We start from the raw sequence: 16450 nt of genomic DNA on the forward strand, positions 1-16450 counted from the left end.
GAGTGGAAAGAGCACTCCCCAAGGAGCATCTTGCATCTAATGGCAGTGATTTAGCAGTAAGAGCCTACTTTTATTAACTGCAGGGGTGTTCAGTGTGTACCACAGGAATAGAGTGACTGGCAGAAGAATATCCTTGTATTTCAAGTATTGTAGGGGCAATTTAGGACCTGCCTAAGGCTGGAACTTAGTAAGACACCATTTGGAAGGGAAACAGAAGCCAAAGTTGCCTTATAGATTAAAAACTCGCGATTTCAGGCAACGCAGATTCAAAAGCCTAGTGCAGGCAGAGAAGAGGTTTGCCAGAGAAGAGGTTTGGAAAGAGGCCTTGGCAAATTCCAAAGAGTATCCTAGCTACAGAGACACATTTGCCTTTCTTCCTTCTTCTGAAATACCTTTCTCCCAAAACTGGCACACATGCGCAGTAACAGGCTGTTCTAATTCATCATGTATGAAGAGAACATGATAGAAACCATCACAAAGAACATCAGAAGAGTACACTCAAACTAGGTGTTTTAGAAAGAACAATTTTATATCCAGAACTCTAAAAATTCACCTATAAAGTTAAGCCACAAGCACTTAAAGTCAGGAAGCTTTTAGCCACAAAGAACTAATTCCATGTGCATCCCTGTTCACTGAGTGTCTGTTATTACAACAGCACCTAAAATATCAAGAGTGTTCTCAAACTAAGACGTTCCATCAGGAAATGTGTCAGTGAGAGATGTGTATTGGCTGCTGCCAATATGTTCCGATTCAACCATAATTCCATAGGAATTATCATCCTAGGGGTTTATCTTCCTTTAAACCTAATGTAAATTTAAGTCTGCCCTCCCAAACTGATCGCTGATTTGTGGCGTATCAGCAATACGCAGAGAGGCTGAAGTAACGTTGGCTGTAAGACTCAAAACAGAGAACCCCCCCGCCCTTGCAGCTGGCTGGCAGTGGAAACAGCATCGAGCGCTGCAGGTCTTGCACAACGCTGGAGTTTCTAGTTCATCCTGGACAGAGCAATGGGCATTCCCAGGGTGACCCGGAACGAAAACCAAACAAAACACTAACGTGGCAATCTTTTTTAACAACTGTCACTGTAGCGTTTGTTTGCAGCATGGCAGTGACAGCTTTGCAATGTCACAAACATTCAGGTTGGCGCAGGAGTCCCAGCTGGGCTGAGTTGCCTGTCAGCAAACAAGCCAAACACAGCCACCGATGTGGAGCCAGAAACAAAACTGCCAGTGAACGTGAACAACCACTTTCAAACAGCTGACTAGCGTTCCAACACCCCTAATCAACACAGGTCTATCAGAACTTTTATCTTCTATGTTTTCAGGTGTGGTCATGCATCATAACAAATCACGTGTAGAGTTATTTACTATTTATGCAGTCGTAAACCTAATGTCTTTTGTAACGTATTTTGAAACACAACTCAACGACAGAGCCCCTGGTTCCCTGGCGGGCTCCACAAAGACCCGTGCCACGTTGTCCCCTTCCTCCCAGAGGCCGAGCAGGGCCGTGGGACCGGTTCCCAGCACCTCGCAGGGCCAAAAAGATGCTGCTTTCCCCCTGCCACCAGAAAAAGCGGTGCCCAGCTCCGGCTCCCCAGCCCCCCCGTAGCAGCGCCCAGAGCCGGCGGTGAGGGGCGCCCCGCCTGACGGGCCACAGGCAACGTCCCCGCGGGGGGCGACGGCTTTGCGGGGGTCGGGGGCCCTGCGGGGTGGCCCCGGCGAGGCTTTGGAAAGGGCGCGGTGGGGATGGGCGAGTGCCTGAGACCACCCCCCGCCCCAGGAGGGGTCCAGACTCTCTCGGACCGCAGCGCCCGGCGTGCGGGACCGGGACTGGGACCGGCCCCGACCCGGCCCAGAGGAGGGCTTTGCCGGCGGTCCGGCTGCCCGCCGCACGGCACCCCCGGTTGCAGGGCCGGCCGCGCACCGGCTCCGGGTCCGCACGGAAGACGGAAATCCCCGGCGGGAGGAGGCGTGGGAGGGAAAGGGCGATAGCCTAAACTGGGCTGCCGTCGGCTCGGCTCAACGCGGCTCGGCTCAGCACGGCCCGGCTCGGCTCGGGCAGCCACCCGCCTCCCGCACCGCTGCGATGGAGCTGCGAGGGTGAGTGACGGCCCGGGGCAGGGGGAGCTGCTGCCCCTCACGCGTGTCGCTGGGGCGCGGGGGGGTGGGGCGGGATGGGACACACACAAGCCGGCTGCTTGCGGGGAGGCTGGCGGGCTGCTTGCTCGGGGGCACGCAGGGAGACGCGCATCCCTCTCCGGAAAAACAAACAAACAAACAAATCCGAGTTCCGTTGCAATGCAGCGGGCCGGGGAAGTTCTGGCGAGGGGGGGGGCTTCTAAAATGGCGAGAGGGGCGAGGCGGTGCGTGGGCTCCCCTCCCGGAGCCGGGACAACGGGTCGCGGCGGTACACGCGGGTTTTGCAAGGCTGCCTCCGCGGCCGGGGCGCACCTGGCGTAGCGGGTCAGCCCACGCAGGGGCCCCACCCGCCTCTAGTGTGTGACCTGCCCCGTCGAAGACCTCAGGCAATGAATTGGCATTTTAAGGAGCCTTTTGGCCCGAATGTGAATGATGGGAGAAGGCAAGCACGCCCACCGGTCTTTATTGCCCGGATTAGTATTGCCTTATAGTAGACGTTAGAAAAGCTTCACAGATAACCTATTTAGGGCACCTGCTGGTGCAAGAAGAGGGATGTCGCTACAAGGTTAGGAGATAAAGCAAATCTTACCAGCGGAGCGAAAGCCCCAGAGTTATTTTTGCAAGCATTAGGACATCTTTTGTCCGGCTAACCTGCCCCAGAAAAGCAACAGCCTGTGATTCCAAAATAAATAGTGGGTGAAAAAGTTGAGACCCTGGTAGGAAGAATAATTTCACCAAACAAGAATGTATGAAACAGGAAGCGCAACTTTCTCCCGTTTCACATGACGTTTTAGAAAATGTATAAAGGGGAAGGTGTAGGAAAGAATTGAAAAAGGGGGGGAAAATGAAAATCTCCTATAACAAATAAAGGAGAGAGACAACCTAACTAACGCAGTTACACCTGCACTTAGTGGGGCTCACTGCCAGTTTGATGGGCACAGGAGCTGAGCATACGTACGGGTCAAAAGGGAGGTTTCTCTTCAGACAAGAGCATTTCTCCCTTTTTCCAACAGCAGCTTGGCATTAATGCTATTCCAGAGAACATGGTGGGCTCCCACTGCCCCCATAGAGCTGCAACTTCCTCCAAGTAAGAGCGTGAACATCTCTAGATCTGTCCAATCTTAAGTGTGACGACATCATTTATTAAAATAAGAAATCAAGATGTGTTCTGTATACACATGTTAGAGAATCAGTTCTGTTTGACTAGCTAAATGTTTGTTGGCATCAGCAAATACCTGCCATGGGAAATTCCCTGAAGAGTCCCATAAAGATCAGTCAATTGTTATTCTCCGTTTATTTCAAATGACTGACTATATCCACAGTTTCTCACTTGGGCGGGGAACAATAAAACACAGCCACAGGATTAAGAATGATTAAGAACTATATTAAGGTGAGCTTGTCAGGACAGACCTCTACAAACCTGGCAGTGATGGCTCCTACACAGTATACAGCAGAAATACAATACAAGGCAATGTACGAAAGCCACCAAAAGTCACTGCCAGAGATGGAGCAGAGCAGAGCTGCCTCCCTGGAGTGATTAGGTGCCGCTTACTTGGGAGACTTACTTTAGGGCCGATTGCGGATTTACTAAGATAAGCATTAGAGAAGAAAAGTTCCACACTGGGCATCCACATAAACTTTAGAAACCTCATCTATGAAACCATTTCAAAGGCCAAAGAAAAGGAAAAGAAGGTGTTTTCTTCATACAAAAGTATTTTCTTCATACAAAAGTAATGCAATGCACACTGATTCTTCCCTAAACTTTCCCTGTCCCATTCTCTGGATATGGGGCTTCAAGTGGAGGTAGATTTTGTGTCAGGAATGTCCTCTGCTTTCTCTGTGGAAGCCAAATATCACACAGAATCACAGAATCACAGGCTGGAAGGGACCTCAGGGATCATCTAGTCCAACCTTTCTAGGAAGAGCGTAGTCTAGACAAGATGGCCCAGCACCCTGTCCAGATGACTCTTGAAAGTGTCCAATGTGGCCGAGTCACCACTTCCCTGGGGAGATTATTCCAGTGGTTGACTGTCCTCGCTGTAGAAAAACTTTCCTCTTGTGTCCAATGTTTGGGAAGATCATAATTTTCTTGGGTGTAGGTGCAAATTAGAGACAGAGCAGGGTTGGTTTGGAGGGAAGAAGGCGAGCAGTCTGGGTGGGAGACCCTGGAGCTCACTCCTGGGTGGACATGGTCTGCTGGGGGCAACTCGCCCCATTGCCCCAGCCCTTGGCTCAGTGCCTGACCTGGCTGAGGGTTGAGAAGAACTGGGGAGAGGAACCAACTACACTCAGGTAGTGTGGTCTCACAGTCCTGCTTGCTTGCAAAAGCAATCTGGGGAAACGGGATAAGCAGGTGCTCGCACCCCTCTGCCCATTGGCTCAGCTTTGCAACCTTATTGCAACAGGAGCAAAACAAGGTGGGCAACTGCAGTCACGCAGCTCCCATTCTAAAACCTTCTTTCCACTGTCTTCCTTTTCTTTCCCACAGCGGCCTGGAGGAAGGAGACCACAATGTATAACTAGGCACAGTGGTGAAAGGCTATGGAAAGGTTAAAGTCACTCTTAGGAAAGTGCTGCACATTTATCTTTCTTAAAGCCCTACGGGGTGAGAGTTAAATCTCCTGGACTTTGTAGACAGGTTAAACTGGCTTTGCCTATAGCACCCAGCAGGTGTAACTCCCTTGGGAAACTCCTGCATAGGTTTACCCCTCCAGAGTAATCAAACATGCCGAATTCTTCCCAGCAAAACCTTTGCACAGCTCCCTGCTATCAGCACATTTCCTGTTTATACATTTTTACTGAGCACACAAAATGGTTGGCAACGTGGTCAGCTGCTTGTCATCCTTTAACTAGATAAAACGGTAACTTATTGAGTTTCAGCAAAACAGTGGGATGCAGGGCTTTGACCCAGATTTAGGCCTCTGCAGCCATGCTCCTTCCAAGTGATCCAGATATCCTCCCAGGCCTATTTGTCCAGTAGGTCTATATGGTTCATTTTTCACAAGACAGGCACAACACCAGCTTCATGCCTTCTGCTCTGATTCCAATATTAGTGCGTTTTACTGCTATTCATGGCCTTGGCCACCCACCCACAGAGACATGTCGCTTGAACAGAAGTTTTGCAGCTGTCAAAAATGCAAATACTTAATGGGACATTAGGTAGCAGCGGTACCTAATTTACTTACTTCTGCTACTATACTGAAACAATCAATATTAGGTTTTACTGCTTATATAAAAAACAGAGATGCTAAAGTCTACCATGTAACACTCCTGTTTGCTTTTTTTGTTTTAGCTATAGGTATCTGGTACTGCTCCTTCATATCCTGAGAGCTGGTAAGTTCAGAACACTTCAGGTAAAAATAAAGCTGCCCTCCCTTAATGTGTTTGGCCAAATCCACAGAGTATGTGTAATATGTACAATACAAACACCTGCACTATTCATCAAGAATGCCTCAGTGTGGCTTGCATCAGGGGAAGAAGAAGAAAAATCAGTTTCTGTCAGTTTCAGTATGGAGAATAGCAAAGGACCTTATGGATGCTCTTGCTTAGATTGCTCCGCTTGCTTTACAGACATCCCTGCATATTTATCTCTGCCAACAAAAGGCCGTAGAAGTGGGGTAATAAGGGCTGATGATAAAAAGATCTAACATACCTGCCTAAAGTCCATACTCATATTATGACTAGAATTATACATCACTGTATCAAGTATCCAACATTAATAAGTCTTTTACTACAATTCTGAAAATCCCTTTCAAAACAAAGGTACGGTTAAGGGACATCACTTGGTGATATTTAAATGTTTTTGGAGTTCTCTCTCCTCTGTTCTTGGTTAATCACTGAGAAGGATCACAAGAAAGTCATCAAGGAAAGTCCCTGGCCCCAAAATCAGGCCAAACTACCAGATTCAGTTTCACTAGATGCCAGCTGGCCCGTTCCTAAATAACACCAGTGATGGAGGTGCCCCGTCTTCCCAGGCAATGTGTTCCAGAGTGTCACTTCTCCTGCTGCTACAAGGGGTTTCCCAAAGTCTGAGCTGCAGCATCCTTCTTGTGGTTCAAGCTCGTTACTTCTTGTCTCCCCCAGCAGAGAACAAGGGCCTAGAGAACATACTACCTTCCTCCCTGCAAGTGCTATGTTTGCTTCAGTGGTATTTTTAAGGCAGGGTGCCCAACTCAGACATGTAGATGAGCTACTTCTGAGTCCAGTGCACCAACACAAAGACATGTCCCCCTTTAATGTTGCCACCTCCCTCCCACCTCACCATGCACTGCTTCTCTATTTCCAGACCCTCACTCCTGTCATCTTTCTTTCCCTAATTCACCCACCTGCATAATTCCTTTGCCCAGCTGTAATCTCTCCCATCGAACCCCATGTCTGACCCCGCGCCACCCCTCAGTCCAACATTTACAATGTACACACTGCTTTGATCTCAGCAACCAGGTGCACCAGAGAGGTTTTGACTGCTGGGGTGGAGGAGAGGTGATGCATCCTTCTCAGCAGGGACCTGAGGTCAGACCCACCTTGGCCCTTTTGGAGTAGCTGACCTGCACCTTCTGCATCGCTCGTCAGCCAGCTCACGCCTTCTCATTACTCACCAGGAGGAGAGGTTGACTTTCTCATATCAGGAGGCCAGGAAAAGTTGAGAGGGTGACACCAACCGTAGCAATAAAATGTGATTATTATGACATGCCCACTTTGAGAAACACTGGTTTTACTCCCCTTTTTAATGTTTTGGGTCTCAAAAAAAAGGTAGCACTCTTTTTCTTATCAGTGTTTCCACTACGTGTGATTTACCTGGTGTTATTTGGCATTTTTCCTATTTAAAAAAAAAAAAAGTTATCATTAAAGCATTAGGACTTTAATATGTGTCTGCAGTCAGTCCCAGGCAGTGAGCAAGGTGAAACATGCAGGTACTCATGGAGCTGGGAATGCTTAGGCCGGTCGGTCCTCAGAGAAAGAAATAAGCGAAAGGCTTTATACTGTAAAAGGTCCTTTTGGAAAAAGTACAGACAAACAGACACAGAGAGAATTAGCCACTGGCATGTCGGGAGGTAGGAATGACTGTGAAGTGAGCACATTCACCTGCCTGTTATAAATATAGTGGAGTCCATATGTGGTAGAATATACTTGAAAAGAATGACACTTTTCCCACATAACTTCCCTTTTTTCTCTCTCTCTTTTAATCGTGTAGTTATTGCACTGGAGGAGAAGATCATCGTCAGTAAACTTGGAGACAACGCTACACTGAGTTGCATTTATCGAGGAACAGAATTGCACTTAAAAAGTCTACGGGTATATTGGCAAATAGCGGATGATCAAGAAGACTGCTCAGTTGTCCATGCACTGATCTCTGGTCAAGACAACGAAAGTGAACAGTGTATTCACTTTAAAAACAGAACTCAGTTATTCTGGGATAGATTGGAAAATGGCGATTTTTCTCTGCTACTACTAAATGTCAGCCAGAGTGATAAACATAGGTACAAATGTGTAGTACTGCAGAAAACTGAATATACCAAAGTGATTCACCAGGCAGCAGTGGTTCTCAGTTTAGCAGGTAAGAACTTGTATCACTTGCACATATCTGCCCAAATTCTCATTCCAGCTTTTCAAATTCATCCCATTTCAATATTCCATTTAAGCATACCCTTAACTTTGACACTTACTTCAGCCATTTGCTGAAATGAAGTCTGATTAATTTAAATGTTACAGATAGGGAATCTAAAACTGGGAGAATACCCATAACAGCCGCTTTATCCAGTGTGGGTTTTTTTTCATCTTGGGCTTCATTAACATAAGGGCTTTTGCACAGGGCTAGGTGACAGCAGCTTAAGGAGTTGCTTTCTTCCTTTGGGTTTGGCTTCAGCCTTCTGCCCTTCCAGCAATCCTCACAGCTCTCTGGCTTACATAACAAACCTGCAGGTGTTTCCCTTTCAAGTCATGAGCGTCGTGTGAAACCTAGAACTTGTGTTTCAGAGCCCACGTTAAACTTTTGTCTCTTCAATACATTTCAACATGTTGATGACTATTTCTTTTTCTCTTGCTCTCCAGCTAGTTATAGCCAACCAATACTCAGTGGACCAATAAGAAACAGTGGCAGTGCTGGAGAGGAGGTGACTTTCAGCTGCAAGTCCAGCAATGGATACCCAGAGCCCAATGTTTATTGGATAAATAAAACGGACAACAGCCACCTGCATCCATCAGAGCTAGAGATCACTCCCCACACCAATGGCACTTACAGCGTTTTTAGCACACTGAAGGTTAAAGCCACTTCCAACATGCAAATAGAGTGCTCCATAGAAAATAAAGTACTGCAGGAAAATCTGTCAGCCAACTGTAAGTCCCTTCATGATACTTCATGTTTTCTAGATAGCAAATATATCAACCAGTGTGTCTCTGTCTGTAGATACACACTAACAAGGGGTATGCATTAATTCAGTAGCTCCCAAAAGTGCTGAGAAGAGCGCAGTTTTTGCTTCAAGCTAGCTATGCTTAGCCATGGGCTTTATGTTTACTTCAGAATTCTTCCGCACCAAAGTGAACGCCCCATCAAGCATGTTATGACAACAGCACTGAGAAGCTCTTGTGTCCGAGGCAGTCACTGGGCTTTACCCTTTGCTTCCTCGGGTGCGTGATGACTTGGGGGGTAAAGTAGTGTGTTTGTATGGTAGCATACCCTTGCTATCATCCTAGATGAAAGGAAAACTAAGTAACCTTGTCATTAGTTTCCTAACGGCACTCTGTCATATTGAATTCTGGGGGAAAAGACCTTCATCATCTCATTTTTTTTGTTGGTTTCTAAAAGCACTACCACACTTGAAAGAGTAAGAGATGTGATTTGAAACCTTCAGTTTGCAGCAATCAGTGGAAATTCATCAGTAACTTCAGGGAAACCAGTTTTCACCTGCTTTTCTGAATACCATCAGATTTACATTACAGATTCTGTGTAGATTTATTTTCAGCTGAGTCTAGATACAAGCTCAAACATACAGTCTCTCCAGGCTGGTAGAAAAGAAGAAAAAAAGGGAAAAAGAGGGGGGCATGCATTATGATAACAGGGAGGAATAAACTAGTGCTATATTATTAGACGGTGTAAGCCAGAGATGTGCCTTGCTCAGGAGGAATACCACCAGAATCACAGTGATATGAATAGCACAAATATTTAGTCCTTCAGAATCTTTTTGTGTGTGTAAAATGTGGTCAAATATTTGCCTGGTATGAAACGTGAAAATTTACACCCTATGACATCCTTTCTCTATTTTGTTCCAGACACGCAGCAGAAGCAAAGCAATCATTCTAGCACAGAAAGTCAGAAAGACCTGGGAAAAAATGGGCGAGGTGCTCAAGCTGCTGGCGTCGTTTCTATTGTCATTCTGATAGGTCTTCTAGTTGTTTTAACCTGCTGGCTGTGGAGACGGAGGTCCTCTAGGCTAGTGTCCCACACAGGTAATGAGGCCCTTCATTTGCATGACTCAGTCTGAAGAATTCCTTTTCACTTGCCAAAATATTTAACATCATCCAGCGCGTTGCTGGAAGGTAGGAGTAAATTCTCTGCACACAACAGCAGGAAATCATGCTGTTATCAAAATCCTGGGGTTCTCTGGGGAGGACATATAGTGCCCCAGAACATGTTATTCTTTATGGTTTTCTGCTAATGCATCTGAGCCTCACAGGAATTAACTGCTGGATGTGAGGGTAACTCAGACTTTGTGCCTGTTCAGGCCATAGTTTCTGAACTGTGATCTCTGCAGGCTGTTTCTGGACAAATGGAGGGACGCTCCCCCATGGAACAGGACTGGGGTCAGTAGCTGTCTCTGCTTAACACAATCCAAAGCAGAAATCAGAGGATAAATCAATCCTGAGAGCTTTAGAATCACTGGCTGGGTAATTAAGGGTTCAAGACCCCAATGGGATCAAGCAGTGAGACAAGCTTAAGAAAGCATGTCTCACTGTCACTCCACATAATAGACCCGTACCCTTGTATTGCTGAATTTGCCCTTGTGTGGGACTCTTCGATGCTTGGCAAAACAGAACAAAAGGTAGCTCTAAAAGACATCTTGTGAACCAGACTCAGTCTGCTGATGTATCTGAGTGCTTGTATAAGCCGCTCTGCAGGTATATAAGAGCTAATATCTAAGAAAAGGGAGCAGGGGCAATCATACTTTTCACGGACAAAGGCAAACCACATTTCCAGACCCTGACCTTTTCTTTGTGGCTAGCAAGCTCAGGTGCTTGAGGAAAGACCAGGAGAAAGCAGAGTAGTGACCTTGCCCAGCATCTGCAGCAGCTGTGCTAGGAATCATGTCCTTCCTTCAGAAACAACCCTAGAGTGGTGCAGGACTCTGTCCCAAAACGTGCAGCAGGGCTGTTGCTTCAAGCCCAAAATCTCTCTTTGCTGAAAAGGTGACCTAGTCTGTAAGCAAATAGAGGATGGACTGGATTTTGCTGTCCAAAGAGCATTTAGCACGCTGAACCCTCAACTTCGGTGGGTGCTGCTTAATATTAATCCTGTTTGGCTAAAGACTATATAATTATCTATCCTGCTTGTTTAAAACAGTGTATTTGTTTCAACAGATGTCCTATCAAATGAAGACAAAGGAGAACTCAACTGTAAGTATTTAAAATATGTTACTATATTTGTCTCAAGAGTAACTTAACTTCATAGCTTCAGTACTCAAGTTCAGTACAAAGCCTTTGGATTAGACTTGCTGGATGTTACAAACTCAAGTATGTAAAGTGGTAGCCCTACTTCTTTCAGCCCTTTCCTTGAGCTCTGTAATCGTTGCCAAAGGCAGCTTGACAGTCTCAGTTCCCAGAAGTTCCTTGAACAGTTCAGGCCAAAGGACATGACAAATCAACAGGGGACACAGGGCATGCAGGCTGAAGACACCCTCCCCTCCTGTTCTACAACTGTGCTGCAGGTACTGTTGCCGTCAAGATGGGTGGATTATGCTATAAGTCAGGCAAAACTGAACTTGGAAATGCTTTTGGGAAATGTTTTAAATGCTGATTTTTCAAGTCTGGACAACACTGACTATTTATCACTTCATATCATGTCAGTGCCCATCACCAAATGGTTGTTCTCCACTTTATTAGGCACCATATACTAAAAGGCCTTTTGCTGGGCTACAGAAACATCATATGCCTCATGTCTATGAACCTGAATGTATATACACCCAACTTAAAAAGTACTAAGCACTCTTCTCTCCTAGAGAAAAAAAAAAAGGCAGTTTAGGCTTTGAACATGTTCATATTTTTATAAGCAAGATGCAATATTGCAGGCCAGCAGGTTTACAAATTCATTTATCATTTATAGTGGGGAAAAATAAAAACAGAAAAAAAATCCAAGACAAACTTGGAAAAACAAACTCAGCACAGGGGACTTCCAAGAGTACAGAAAGGATGAAATATCTGCCTATTTTATATCTCATTTGGTAGTTTCTACTGAAGCAAATGACTGTTGCCTGGTTGTCTCTACAGAACAGGCAGAAAATACTGTGTTTCCACCAAAACTGTAATAGTGAAAGCACAGTTTGCCCTAGCAGATGCTGTATATGTACCCTATCCATAATATCAAGCAGAAGCGAAATAACCCTGAGGTTAAAAAACTTTTTCTAGAACTCCATTGGTCATACAAACTGGGTTAAGGGTCAGTTATTTTCCAGACCCATCATGCAACCCCAGCTTGATTCACAACATTTGTGTTTGGTAAACATCAAACAGGCATTGTACTGTTTCCTGTAGAGCATAATGTAGAAAGGAGGATGGATTTTCTCCTTAAGATAAAGAGACATTTTCTCTTTCCATTCGTGTGAACTGCATTAACATAATCAGCTCGCTTAAGGTCAACATTTTCTTCTCCAGACTTACTTATACTAGGCCCTATTTTATTAGATCCCTGGACTTAGACCATAAGTAGAAAAACCTCTGTGACATAAATACGGGTAAATATTTATCTTACATTGAAGGGTGTTGTAGCATGATTTGTTCATTAACAACAAAACAAAGACACTTGCCTTCCTGAAACTATCTTTTCCTTAGCATGTCTCTGCACCATTTGTGGAAGAGGAGGTGGGACAGCAGCTTTGGTGGTTCGCTGCTATCCAAAACTGTCCCATTTCTGTTCTCTGCCAACAGAGCCACGCAAGGCGTAGAAGTCAGTATCTTTTGGGCATCCCAATTTGAGGGCAACTTGGACTGATACTAGAGAAATGAGAATAATCTAAGGAATGTGATCTCTGAGGAAAGACTGGTTATATTTTGTTTAGACTGGAGACAGCAAGGCTGATTAAGTGCACAATACCAACCCTCTTCAGAGGGCCCTTAAAGAGGGTGGGACAAGTTAACCCAGCAGACACAGCAGTTGAGGCACAACAGGCTTAAACACAGGAGATTAAAGCTACATGTTATGTAAAAAGGCCTAAGAGTAACGGTAGTTGAGCACCAAGGCAGAGAGTTGGTGTCAAGTCTCCATCAGTCCAGGTTTGTTACTGTTCTGTTTTATCCTTAAAAAAAAAAGAAATCGGTATCTGTCAAGAATTATTTAGAAATAGCTGGTACTACCTTGGGGCAAAAAGATGGGCTCTTAGCGAAATTCTAGCTTAATTCAATGATTATTTGAGATCTTCAAATGAGTAAGGTCCTGTGGAGGTCACACCCCCAGGGACACTCTGCCATGGCATTTTGCTTTTCAGTACTGATATAAATATGTTTCTGCTTCTATAGGTTTCACTTTATAAAGAAGGTCAGATCGTTTCACAAAGGGTGGGAACCCTAAATACTGCAGAAACAAAAACAGCCTACTGAGTTTAGCTTTGCTGTTACAAAGAAAAAAGTTTTGGAAACTATGGGAAGGGCAAGTTGCAAAGAAGAGTAACTTCATCCCCGTTGGGTCAGTCTCTCTAGACACCCGTTACAGTCAGTGGGGCAGGACAGTCTACTGAGAAGAAATTCAGAGCTCTGGAGGGATCCCTTTGCTCCCTGTAGAGGAGCCTCTGGAAGCTGGTTTCCCTTTGCCACCAAAGTTTTGTGTGTCTTGTTCTCTGAAGTAGCTTAAAAACAAACCAAAGGTGACACAGACATCCGTTCACAAGGGAGGGGAATGTTAGCAGGGGAACACTTTTTTGCATTTGCAGAAGGAGAGGTACTTTTGGTCTGTGGCACACGGGCAGAGGGCCCCCAGTGCCTCAGGTATTGAGGCAGGGCTTCACCCCAGCTGGTTCTCTCTCAGCAGCACGAATACATCTTTTCCATAGCTTTGCAGCTTGTTCCACTGGTTATGTAGGAAAAACAACTCCTAGGTCGTGATGATTTCTGGGGATTTTTTTCTATTTTTTTTTCTAAAAATAAATTGTTTTGTTTTTACAGCACCTGTCTAAATGGCAAGTCTGCCAACAATTTGGGCAGCTGCAGATGCGTCAAGAGAAGCATCACCCCCACCTCAGTGGCAGCATTGCATGTAACACAAGAGACAGATTTCTGCAGAGTGTGCCAGGAGAGACGGCAAAAAAAAGCTTCTCCAGCACAACAGACAGCAAAATCTGCTGGATTTCTGCTCCAGCCACTGGCTGTATCCACACAACAGTTGTGTCACCACACCAGCTAACCACTTTGGACAGTCCTCTGTGATTGTCAGACCTTTCGAGCTCCTGCACTGGGGGAAGCAGTAAGCCTGGGACTTAGCTACTCTGTGCCAGAGCGCTGAAAGCTGGTGAATGCCCAGTCTCTCGTCATCACCATCGAGAACTTTGCTAGTAGCAGAAGCCACCATGTTTCAGGAGCATGGGAAGTTCTTGCTGCTTCTCTTTACCCCAACAATGACTACTGAATGTGAAGAATGGCAGCTAAAAAAATAAAAAAACAACCAAAACCAAAACAACCCACACACAAAAGAAAACTGAAGGACTCTTTGCAAAGTGAAATTTGTGACCTTTTCCACTTTTCTCTCTCTACAGTGCATCTTTTCATTGTTTGGTTTCACCAGCTGCATGTTATTGTGTACAGAATGAGGTAGAACATTTTGACCCAATCCTCCAAAAATGAAAGTTGCTACAACAGGGTTAAGTGCTGAATGCGCTAATGTAAGAGAACATGCATTCTTTAAATGCACTTGATATCAACGTTTTGTTTTTTACTGAATATTCCACCAAAAAAGGGGACTTCCACTCTTGACAGAAGCCAGTGCCTATGAACAGGCTGTGGAAATCTGACCGATTACAAATAGTGCTCTGTGCTATGCTAATGACAGGTTACCTGGACTTACCCTTTTCAAGATGGAACAAAAACTGTGGTTAAGCTCTGCTTGATTCAGCTGGTCCTTTATTTAAGCACCCCCCTGCATCTTCCAGGGAGGATTTTAAACTGAACCTCTCCTTGTGACCCATCCCTCCACCCCCCACCCCCCCAAAAAAAAGTACAGACACAGAAAGTGATATATCACTGTGTTGACCATGAATGTCTAGAAAGCCAGGAACTGCAGATTCCTTGTGCCAGTGCCTGTGTCCCACTGGTTCAGCCCTGAGTCAGCCAAGAGCAACTGGTTGAAAATGGCAAGGCAGTAAACTTTGCTGATGGTACAAGGTTTTGAAGGAAGAAAAGTCTATATTAGCTCTCTTGCCTTGGTGGGGTAGTTTTCTCCATCATGTCATTGGGGGGGAGTGGAGATGATGATTTTAAAGTGAGCCCTGGAAACACCTGGCTTCTCCTGCACCAGTTGCTAGACTAAAAGCCTACTGGTTTTGTGATTAAGTCTCAGCCTTGTTTGTCCTAGCTCTGCATGGGGGGGGCGTTCCAGTGAATAAGACACTGATTTTTCATATCAAGATCAGTTTTCAAATCCCAGCCAGGTGAAAATCAATTTTGTTGTCCTGTTCTTCCATCACACAGAATCCAGAACCATTTGGCAATAGCACAATTAGCTTTTGTTGAAGCAATACCCCCAGGGAGGCTCAGAATTGGGTAGCCCTACACCAACGCTGCACCAGTATCTTGTGGGAAGGCTGCACAGGCTCAGCCTCCATGGCATTTAAAAGAAGGGGCAGTTTAGATCTCACTTGATGCAATCTAGGCTTACTCACCAATTTGAACAGGATAGGGAAATTGGGAAATTTTTTTTTCCCAGGAAAAGAAAAAGCCAAGCTGCAACTAAATAATTAATCTCCTGTCTCGTTTAGATTGTAACTTTACAATTGTGGGTTTTTAAAAGACATTTTATCTATTAATGTAAAAAAAGTTTATTGCATATTTGCTAATCTTGAATGTTGTCGATAAAAAATACTGGTTTATTTATTAATTTCACTTCTGTGCTCTGTTGCCTTCCAATCTACAACTGCAGCATACCCTATCAGGTAGGATGTTTAGCTCATAGCATTTTTCAGTAAGATTACTGAGGTGCCGTAAGTTACTTAAATGTCAGCCTTTCCTTGCCTTCTCTCATGTCCATTAATTTAGGTGTTAGATATTTTCTGAGTCCATATCTAGTCTTCAGTGAACCATAAAGGGGATTCACTAGATGAAAGCATGCAAGCTTGCAGACACCTTAAAAATGTGAACATCTGTGTGATGTGAAGGGTAACCATTTCCTAGTGGTTCAGTAAGAAATCCTGCAGACATTTGCTCACTATCACATGAAGTTGTTTTGTGCAGCCTCTCTGGTGCTGCTGTAACTGACAGAAGCCTCTTCTAAAAACAGTTTTCCACCTTTATATTCTGTAACTGCAAGAAGCTATAACAGTTTAGAGATGTAAGTGGTGACCTAGCAGTCGCTTTACAATATGTTGTTAACCTAATTTAGACTGGTTGGATTTCCTTACTTCTGGGCTACTTCACGCTGTGTACTGAATACATCTAAATGCAACAGCCTACTCTTGCAAAATGTGTAAATTCAATGGGGGTTTCCTGCTCTTTTTGGAGGCAAGTAAACCCTACATGGTAGTTGTTTGTTAGTATTCCAAGGGCTTGCAAATTTTGTAATAACAGAGTTTTTGTCATCACTTACCACGTTTATATTTTAAATAAAATCCATTCATTCCTCTGGATGTTTGACTACATCTATCAGCACATAAAGACAAGTTACTCCAAACCACTGCCCCAACCAAAGTGGCAGCGTTACTTTCAACCACATCCCTCAGGGAATGTGAGCGCTCCTTTCCAAAGCCCTCACATGAGAAGAGACTGATGCAACACAGAGGGTTGACAAGATTTGCTCTATTTTGGCCTGCACAACAAAATACCTCGAACAAATTCAATGAAAGCCACACAGTAGCCTGAAAGCAGCACTAAGCCTAGGCTGATACATCCTTTTCTCACCCAACTTA

General features: G+C 45.0%; 1 protein-coding gene and 1 long non-coding RNA gene across 2 annotated transcripts in view; one reads left to right on the forward strand and one right to left on the reverse strand.

Annotated features, from left to right (window-relative positions):
• The window catches only part of LOC142059703 (uncharacterized), a 184125-nt gene that overhangs the window by 163312 nt on the left and 4363 nt on the right, over positions 1-16450 (reverse strand). The window lies entirely within an intron of this gene.
• Positions 1568-16171, forward strand: LOC142059698 (ICOS ligand-like). Its single transcript, XM_075098629.1, has 7 exons — positions 1568-2099; positions 5431-5471; positions 7330-7692; positions 8187-8471; positions 9405-9581; positions 10710-10745; positions 13503-16171. The coding sequence occupies exons 1-7, from the start codon at positions 2086-2088 to the stop codon at positions 13511-13513; spliced, it is 927 nt and encodes a 308-aa protein (XP_074954730.1). The 5' UTR covers positions 1568-2085; the 3' UTR covers positions 13514-16171.

Source organism: Phalacrocorax aristotelis, chromosome 1 (genome assembly GCF_949628215.1).
Source record: "Phalacrocorax aristotelis chromosome 1, bGulAri2.1, whole genome shotgun sequence".
Taxonomy (NCBI): Eukaryota; Metazoa; Chordata; class Aves; order Suliformes; family Phalacrocoracidae; genus Phalacrocorax; species Phalacrocorax aristotelis.